General features: G+C 34.0%; 1 protein-coding gene across 1 annotated transcript; it reads left to right on the top strand.

Annotated features, from left to right (window-relative positions):
• Positions 1–6,457: 6,457 nt before the first annotated feature.
• LOC7464057 (pentatricopeptide repeat-containing protein At3g56550) lies at positions 6,458–8,536 on the top strand. Its single transcript, XM_002323176.4, has one exon. It carries the CDS (start codon positions 6,610–6,612, stop codon positions 8,362–8,364), a length of 1,755 nt encoding a protein of 584 aa, XP_002323212.4. The 5' UTR covers positions 6,458–6,609; the 3' UTR covers positions 8,365–8,536.
• The last annotated feature ends 1,726 nt before the right edge of the window (positions 8,537–10,262 follow it).

Raw genomic sequence — 10,262 nt, 5'->3', positions numbered from 1 at the left:
TATATATGGTGCGCAAGGAGCCACGTTGAGCCAATAATGCACACCTAGACTCACATGATGAATATACACGATCCGAGGAAGTTTGACCACTAAGAGCACCCCGAAGCCTAAATTAGATCGGTGATGATATAAGCTCAGAGTGAACTGATCGTGTCTTCTTCATCAACTCACCACTGTTGAACTTGTTTATGTGTTAGATTTATACTCATTAAAGGGTTTATAAGCTCGGTTCAACCTCTAAAGATTGAATGAACAACAAGGATCGCAATTAACTAGGGCTTGCTTGAGCTGTGAAAATTAAAAGTTCGGTTATTACATGATTGGTTTTTAAAATATTTTTTATTTAAAAATATATTAAAATAATATTTTATTTATTTGTAATATTAATATATCAAAATGATTTAAAAATATAAAAAAATTTAATTTTTTTTTAAAAAAAATACTTGAAAACCATCAAAACATAAAAACAAAGGAGACTAAATATGTGTTTAAGGTTAAATCCTCGCTAATGATAGCTACAAACAATTTCGTAATCAAGTACGTCAATAGAATTTTTATCGAATGTATATTGGCCAATTACACTGGAAAATATTTTTTTTTTAAGAAAATAAAATAAAATCACTTCCTTAAAGTAGATGCCCGTTAATCAATGGCCCACAATGACCCTAACAGGTGGCATTTTTGGACAAGAAAGATAGACTGATAGGCGCGGAGGGAGACTTTAGATTGATAAAAATTCAATTTCAAAAAACAAAAAACAAACAATTCTAAGAAAAAGGAATAAATGGCGCGAGCGATGATGTCACATGATTACGTGGCATGACGAAATCGTGACGTGTACGTTAGATATATTAATAAAAAAAAATTAAAGCAGAAGATAGGATTTGACTTGAGTGTTTTTGTTATTATTTTTAATTAATTATTAAATTATTATTATTATTATTTAATTATACACCGAAAGCTTTTGGTTTTATTCCCTAGAAGCAGACAGTCTTGTTCCCCCAAGTCTTTCCTCTCTTCAACTTCGGCTTGGCTTGGCTTGGCTAGCACGGAGTGGCTTCTAATGTCTTTAGTCGGCTTGGGCCGTCAAGACATTTCTGTTATAACGGCGTTAAACGGAGTTTTTAGCAAGAAAACAAAAAAAATATATAGCTATTTTAATTTCTTAAGGTTATTATGAAACTAGTTTCCTCTGCTTTCAGACGTAAATCCATTCCTGTTAGACTTTAGACATGTCATTTGCGTAAAAATGGCTGATTTATGAGAATTATTTTCCCTATCCTCGATTTTATGTAAATTTGACATGATAAAATATATAATTTATTTTGATATTAAGGTATTTTGGGCCATTTTTTTCGAAACTAAATTTGTATCGATCTCTCAGGTTATTTACTAGTGCATTAATGAGAGAACAATAATAATTTATCACATAGTTTTCTTTTACTTTTAAATTGAAATTCAAGATAATAACATCTATAGCAGACAATAATCTAGTAAAAGCAAGATAATTGTAAAAATAGAAAATTGATAAAGGGAAAGCAAGTTAAAAGTCTAATGAAGTTTTACGGTGTGTGTTTGATAATGCGATGAGATGAAAGATATTTTTTAAAAGTATATTTTAATTAAGAATATACTAAAATGATTTTGGATTTGATTTTTTTTAATATATACTATTGCATTAAAATCATAAAAAAATATAAAAACTATTAATTTTCTTATCCAAAAAATAATTTTAAAAAGTAGAAACTAGTACAGTCAAACAGAAACTAAAACATAACAGAACAAGTGTCTGCCGTGATTAATGCTTGCTTCGTTTACAAGGATGATTTTTTTTATTTGGTGAGCTCTTTGTTACGGGAAAAATTTAGTAATTGGAGCAGCCAATACAGTCGACTTCTAAGACATAAGAAACAAGTTCGATCTTGATTAATGTTTATTGCATTTAAATGGAAGCTTCCATTTAATTACCACCATGCATAATTAACTGTCATTCGATTGTTGTGTGAATGAGCAAAACAGATGAAGAAACTAAGACAGGAAATCATTCAAGTGTAATGATTTAATTTTGATATATTTAAGAAAACATGCATGGTCAAGAGTATATAGCCTTGTGGAGTCTCACGAGCAATGATGTTCATGGACTTAATTCTGCCTGATTAATTTGAGGATTTTTTTCCCATTTGCTATCACAGCTACCACCAGCAACATGGGCTTTGCCTCTTGCCCCTCACTACATGAAATTCATAATTACATTTCATGCTCTACATTTTTGTCTTGACCGAGGAAAAATCGTTGTCCGAATACACATGAAAGTATAACATCATGTCTCGAACTTGTAATATAATTCTCTCAATCTATTTATCCGACGGGTAGCTAGCTAGCAAGTGAGGAGCTAACCAAAAATTACCATACTCATAATATGCAACGAAATCTTCGCGGGTCATGCATTGACTTCAAAATACATGAACAAAGAAAGGAGAGAGTAAACCATGCATGGCGAACACCGCATTGATAACACTTGTATGGAGACTATTTATCAGGCAACCTTAGTTGGTTAGACTTGTCCTCGTGAGAAACAACACATGGACCACGTACATGTAATGTTGCTGGACTTGTTCTTTGTTTTGATCTGCCGTACCATGTCAATCTTGATTTTGATTTTGATTTTGATTGCTCTCTGATCAATAATCTGTGGTGTTGGATCTGTTTTCATATGGGATGTTAAACTTTCACCAAACATTATTTGGCTTCATTCGAAGGTGGACATCAATCATTGTAGCATTGTGTTCGGTGATGAGAAATGTCATGAAGAAGAATGGAGAAGTAAGGAGTTGTCGTCCATTGCTAACTTGATATGGAAGGGAGGGAATGTGAGGAAGTGATTAAGAAATTAACTTTCCTTCGTTTGTTTGGATTGCTTGAGGAAATCAAAGTGCATATCTTTGAGTCATTTTTTTTGTGATTGTTAATTAAAGATTCTCAAATCCTTATACACACTACATGAAAAATTTAAAAACACCGACCAAATATTTTGTCAGGATGTAAGTATCATTTCAACATATTAGATAATAATATAAATCATATCTTAGAACTCCATCTAATGACTTAAACTTTTGGGTTAAAATGATTTTTTGATATGATATCAGAGTCCTTATGATCAAGTGATCAGGAGTTTGAATCTCACTATCTCTATTTATTTGATAAAAATTAAACACAAAATAATATGAGTTTGTGAAAGTTTCAAGCCCTAAGACTTTTACTTGAGGGGTTATGTTATAGAATAATATAAATTATATCTTAAAACTTCACCTAATAGCTTAAGTTATTGAATTGAATTGATTCTTTGACACATTGGTCATTTATATCGCTGAAAGTAGCAATAAAATATTACCCGTCGGTGTTTCTGTTGCTATTTACTAATTTTTTTAGCAATAATACTTGATAATTTCTCGCAATTTAATGAAAAACGTAAAAAAAGGGAGTTCCAAACCTGGGCATGTTGGTGAAAAGGTTTAATCGGCTAATCAACTATTAAAGGCAACATTGAAATATATGGAAACTTTAAGGACGGTACTGGGAAAACTACAGCTGTAGGGGTGAAGATGAAACATTCTGAAACTGTAGGGGCAAATATTAAGTTTAGCCTTTAGGACTTCTCCAATATCTGTCACCTTTTCTCTCTGCAATTCTTTCATTTTTTTTATATATATATTTTAAATAAAAATGCAATGTGAAATCTAAATGCTGGTCCCCTGCCTATATATAGAGAGAGGTACTGATGGTATGTAATGGATGTGGATCATCAATGGCTGCATCAACCAATCCATTTCACATCAAACTTAAATGGTGAAAAAGATGATACAAATAGTAAAAAATAAAAGCCTTGTCATAGAATACACCTTTTGTAATTTGTATAGGTTAAAATAACACTTTTTTACAGCCATATCTGCTTGTAAATGAACCCACAAAAGATTTTAAAAAATAATTGTTTTGTAAAAAAGAGATAGAAACTCGTAAAATATGCGCTCCTTCATGTGATTATATATATATATAAATAAATATTCGATATTAAAGTTTATTTAAAATGTGAAAGATGATATTCTTATCTTATTCATTTAAAAATTTAATCCGAACAAAGTTTTGAATCTTGAATTTTCTAAATTAACTCATAAAATGAAGTAAAATTTAATAGTTATGAGTAGGAGTATGCTACTAGAAATTTCAACTTTTAGTATTTGTTTGGTATTGTAATACATGGTATTTTTTAATAGAAAATATATTGAAATATTTTTTTTATTTTTTACATTATCAAATTAAAACTATTAAAAATTACTATAAAAAGATTAATTTGATAATTTTTTATATTAAAGATAATTTAAAAAAAAACTTTGAAAAACAGAAGTAAACGAAAGCTAAATGGGCGAAAACACAAGTAAACGAAAGCTAAATGGGCGACTGTGATGTTCACATGCAGAATAGCTGCCGTCCATGGAAGGCCTTTTCTTGGTTCCTGGATTTGGGACCTCATCCATCAGGTTATAAAGACATCTGTGGGCCATTTTCGTGTCCTGTGCTTCATCAGGATTTGTTGGGAGTAATTTGGCCAGATAATATTTATTGCTTTCATGGAAATTCGTTTCAGTTTTTATCCATCGCTTTATATAGTTATTTCACAATTAATTTGAGTGGGCTCCCTTCACACGCTGAGATCTCAAGAAAATTATATTGAGAATTAATCAAGAATCTCTGTTCATCGAAATCATAATTATCAACAAGATGCTGCTGATAATCTATAACCGGGCACAGACCATATCGCTTCAAAAAGAAAACCATATTGCTTTAGCTCAAGAATTCTGTCCCAGATCAAGGAATCAATTAGCATACCTTTTGCTTTAACAGATCCCCAAAAAACCTCTATTTTAGGATAAAAAGCTAGCAAGTAAGGGCAAAAGGGATGGTGAAAATGATGACACACTTTTTTGCTGGTAGGACATGAATGAACCTATCGGTGGATGCCTGATGCGTTAAGCTCAAGAAAGGGATAAAGGAAGAGGGAAGCTTATAAAAAGCAAGTAGAAGTCTCTTTCAATGGCTCCCCCTTCCTTCCCTTTTAATTTCTTGTAAAAATTAAATGGAATCTTCTTGTCTTCCCTTTCAGGCACAGAAGCTCAAGGGTACTTATGATACTAATCTTACCCTGAAGATCATATGTACACGTAAATCCCTGGATATACAAAGATAAAGGTAAATCAGAGCTTGCTGTGCAGACCCAAGAAGGGAAAATATTGATTCACAAGCAAGGAGTACAGCATAAGAATACAAAAGGCACAATATTATGTCGTGAAAGACGATGTGATTGCTCTTTTGGCCACATGATTGCTCCTATACAACATGGTTTTCGTTTCAAATATGATCGATCCAGCAACATGATTGATGCAAGAAAGCTAGTCTGGGGAAAATTTTTCTTGAGTACTCTTGTTGTACTCTTCCCTCCTACGACAGGTTTTTGTAATTATATGTCTTTTAAAATAGTTTTTTTTTTTGAAAATATGTTAAAATAAATTTATTTTTTAGATTTTATTTTCTAGATTCATCAAATAAAAAGCAAAACCTGCACAGTGTAATTTACCCTGAACTCTAACAAGGTATTCTATAATGGGTATATAAATATACGGTAAATCTATTCAATTTTTATCAAATTTGATACAAAAGCTAACTCGAAAAAGAATTCTGTAACAGGTCAACTTCAAAGGTTGTTGGGTTGACTATTTTTTTTAATAAAATAACATTATTTTGTTTATTAATTTTTTCTTTGTAGTGTTGACCTAACAAGATTTGTATCTGGTTTTAATTGAATCAATTGACTCATTAAAACCTAATCGGGTGAATTGAATTTTACCAAATCAGTCTACTAAGTCAAACCAAATTTAATAACTATAATTTTCATTTAAAAAAAAAACAAAACAAAAAACCTTCGTAATTGAAGAGAAAATAACCTCATTATAAAACTCAGATTGGCTTGGCAGGTAAACTCAGGACTTGACCAATCAGAAGCTTGAACCGGTCTAGTTGAATAAAAAATAAAAAAAGAATTGAATCAGACTGACCCGATCAAAAACTTGAATCAACTTAAGACCCAGATAAAACTCAATCATCAACCTTTTGACCTGTGTAATAAAAAAATTGATCAACACGTCAGTTTAGTTATTTAATATATATAAAGCTAACTTGGCTTGAATCTCCTAACTCGTAGCTCATGTCTTATCCCAGACCGACCCAGATCAGGCTTCAAACCTATAGAAAATTGGTGTCGTTTCAACTAGAACTCATTAACGTTTAAATCGAGGTTTGAACTTGGTTCTTGTTTTTCGGGCCTCCTCTTGCGTGAACATGTATGGCTTAAACGTTAGTTTGCACTCAATCTATTATGAAACATGGCCAAAGAAGCCCAATAACGAAACATCTTCACCGCACACAAAGGGCCTAGCCAGTAGCCACCCCCAGTCCACCACCACTCTGATTCAGTAAACTAATCACTTCTCGAGGAAAATTATACCCGTTATCAGGCACCAGCAGAGATTGTTCCATAGCGACAATCCTCTTAGCAACATGATGGTTTTGGAGACATCAAAAGCCAATGCCATTCTTACAGTCTTACAAGGATGCAATAATTTGACAAGGCTTAAAAAAATCCAAGCTCATGTCATTGTTAACGGTCTTCAAAACCATCCCGCCATTTCTAACAGCATTTTGAATTTCTGTGCTGTTTCAATCTCAGGTTCATTACCCTATGCACAACACCTCTTTAGACACATTCTAAACCCACAAACTCAAGCTTGGAATTCTATCATCAGAGGATTTGCTCAAAGCCCATCTCCTGTTCAAGCCATTTTTTACTATAATCGCATGCTTTTTGACTCGGTTTCTGGTCCTGATACTTTCACTTTCTCTTTTACTCTCAAGGCATGTGAGAGAATTAAGGCCTTGAAGAAATGTGAAGAGGTTCATGGGTCTATAATAAGAACTGGGTATGAAAGAGATGTTGTTGTTTGCACTGGTCTTGTGAGGTGTTATGGGGGGAATGGGTGTGTTGAGATTGCAAGAATGGTTTTTGATAATATGCCTGAAAGAGATTTGGTTGCGTGGAATGCGATGATTTCGTGTTATTCGCAGGCGGGTTATCACCAGGAAGCGTTGAGAATTTATGATTATATGAGAAATGAGAACGTGGGTGTTGATGGGTTTACACTTGTTGGGTTGATTTCGTCTTGCTCTCATGTGGGTGCTTTGAATATGGGGGTTAAATTGCATAGGATTGCTAGTGAGAAAGGATTGTTGAGAAATGTGTTTGTTGGGAATGCGCTTATTGATATGTATGCTAAATGTGGTAGCTTGGATGGTGCTCTTGAAGTCTTTAATGGGATGCCGCGGGACGTTTTTACTTGGAACTCTATGATTGTTGGGTTTGGAGTGCATGGTTTTGGTGATGAAGCTATTTATTTTTTCAATCAGATGTTGGAGGCAGGAGTGCGACCTAATTCAATTGCGTTTCTTGGTTTGTTGTGTGGATGCAGTCATCAAGGATTAGTTGAAGAGGGTGTTGAGTTTTTCCATCAAATGAGCTCTAAGTTCAATGTCAAGCCTGGAATTAAGCATTATGGATGCATAGTGGATATGTATGGACGTGCTGGGAAGCTTGAGAAGGCGCTCGAAATCATAGGTGATTCTCCATGGCAGGATGATCCGGTTTTGTGGCGAATTCTGCTTAGCTCTAGCAAGATTCACAAAAATGTAGTGATTGGGGAAATTGCTATGAGGAATCTGTCTCAGCTTGGGGCAGTAAATGCAGGGGATTGTGTACTACTTGCTACCATATATGCTGGAGCCAATGATGAACAAGGTGTTGCCAGAATGAGAAAACTAATAAAAAAGCAAGGAATAAAGACCACTCCTGGTTGGAGCTGGATTGAAGTTTCTGACCAGGTTCACAGATTTGTTGTGGATGATAAGTCACATCCTGATTCAGGAATGATTTATCAAAAATTGGAGGAAGTAACACATAAGGCCACCATGGCTGGTTATGTAGAAGACAAGTCTCAATTCATCTTTCATGGATCGTGCTCTGAAGAGTGTTTGGAGTCTTCCAGCACATATCATAGTGAGAAGCTGGCAATTGCTTTTGGTTTGGCGAAAACTCCTGAAGGAACAAGTCTTCGGATTGTGAAGAACTTGAGAGTCTGTAGAGATTGCCATGAATTTACAAAGTTTGTTTCTCGAGCATTCAATCGAGATATCATCGTTAGAGATCGACTTCGATTTCATCACTTTAAGGGTGGACTTTGTTCGTGTAGAGATTATTGGTAAAATCTGACTTGGTGACAACAATTCGCCTGAACAAACATAAGATTTAGAAACTACAGCTAGAATTGCAACTGTTCTAGCAAGGCCTGTTCAGACACAGTGATGGTGCTGTACCAATAGGTGTCCTCTGAAGTGCAATCATGATTAAAACCATGTTCAAGCCTGGTATTGGAAATAGCATCGTTGGCAGGTAATCCTGGCTGTTGTGGATGAAATTAGGAGGAATTTCCTTCTTGTGCTCAGTTAGTCGGTACTTGTATGTTTATTACACATTTGGACTTGAATTGGGCAATTTTGATAAATATGTTTTTTGGCACAAAACGAATAACAACCCAGAAACTATAACCTCAAGATTGAGGCATCAGCATCAGCATCAAGACAGCCTCGAAGTCCAGGAGGGAGCAAAAACCATTCCACAGAAACCTCCAGATAATTAAATAAGATACAGATTTTTGGAGTCTCAATTTACTTTCATCGTGTACTTGGAAGATCAATTTTTGAGATTTGCCTTTAAATTTGAAGACTCGTTAACTTTCAGGAATTCAAATACGTGTTAATTTTATAATTAGTTGAACCACTCAATTAACAGGCTGAAGTCTATTAGAGAGAGGCAATCTTTTGTGATTGGAAGTCGGCTGCAGCTCAGCTGATTTTCCACTCACTATGAGGACTATCACTCAGTTATGCCAGAACAGAAATAGGATCATTGAATCTAAGATTTATAGATAGTCCTACTCTTCAACAGCTTTGCATCGAGGGACTGCTCTTATGACTTGAACCTGCATTCTTGTGACCGCAAGTCCAATACTTTCCCACAGCACCAAGCAATGGCCCATAGTTTACAACCCCCCGGGTTCAAGAGTCCCTTTTTTGGGTCATATCACCCCCATTCTGATTCCTCGAACAAAATATCATCTTCTTATAGTTACATCATAACTGAATCTTTATAGAGAATTCTCAGTTGATTGCAGGATAATTTAAATTGTATTTAGGGTCATGGTCATTCAGAAGTTAGCTCAGCAGCAAAACCAAAGTCACAGAAGCAAGATGAGATCTCCAATAAGTAAAGATCATGTGCCTCTGTTTTGGAGCATTTTTGTCAAGGTCACCCTTTGAATTTGCAAGATTGCTGGTTTCATGCTGGTTATTCAAACTGGATATTACGGTTGTGTTTGGTTATTATCTGTCTTTTTAAATGAAGGATATAGAAATATGTCTTCTTTGTTTCTATTGTTTTTATTTTTTCTTCTCTCGAAACAGTAACAAAACGCCATGTGTGCACTTGTATTGTGTTTGAAAGTGTCTTTGCATGTTTTATATGTTATTTGTACGAGTCATAAGAAGATTGAACCATAAAAAGTTCAAATATAAATATATAAAAGAAAAATAAATCAAACACAGAATACATGGCCGAATGAAATTGAATTTCAACCACCACACATGCTTATGCAATGGGTGAAATTCACTCAAGTACATGAACGAAGGAGGGACTTAATTCGAGGATTTTAAAAGTGGTCGAACCACTCATTTAACAGGCTGAAGTCTATTAAAATCATCAGAGTATTTCTTCCATACCAAGAAAGTGATATTGTTGGAAGCTATTTAAAGCAAGGACAAAATATTTATTCATTATGGTTTCAGGTGAAATGATATCATGGGCAGTATTTGTAGCTTCTTCATTTGCAGCGCAATTCCATGATGCAGTGAAATACAGGTTTGTGGATTGATCTTTCTGTGTATTGTTAAGAGTAATATAAAACTGTTATTGAAAGTTTATCGAATAATTTAAATTTTTGAGTTGAAATAATTATTTTTTATAGTATTAGAATCTTAATAAAAGTTTTAAGAATGATAAATACAAGTTTTAACATCAAAATACGAGGAGAGAATTAGAAAGTAAT

The sequence above is a fragment of the Populus trichocarpa genome, chromosome 16 (assembly GCF_000002775.5).
Source record: "Populus trichocarpa isolate Nisqually-1 chromosome 16, P.trichocarpa_v4.1, whole genome shotgun sequence".
Classification (NCBI taxonomy): domain Eukaryota; kingdom Viridiplantae; phylum Streptophyta; class Magnoliopsida; order Malpighiales; family Salicaceae; genus Populus; species Populus trichocarpa.
Note: the sequence above shows the minus strand (reverse complement) of the source record. Positions and strands in the feature narration are given on the sequence as shown.

What these genes read in the sequence shown, in the direction of transcription:
- LOC7464057 (XM_002323176.4), top strand. Translation starts at nt 6,610, where the DNA reads ATGATGGTTTTGGAGACATCAAAAGCCAATGCCATTCTTACAGTCTTA.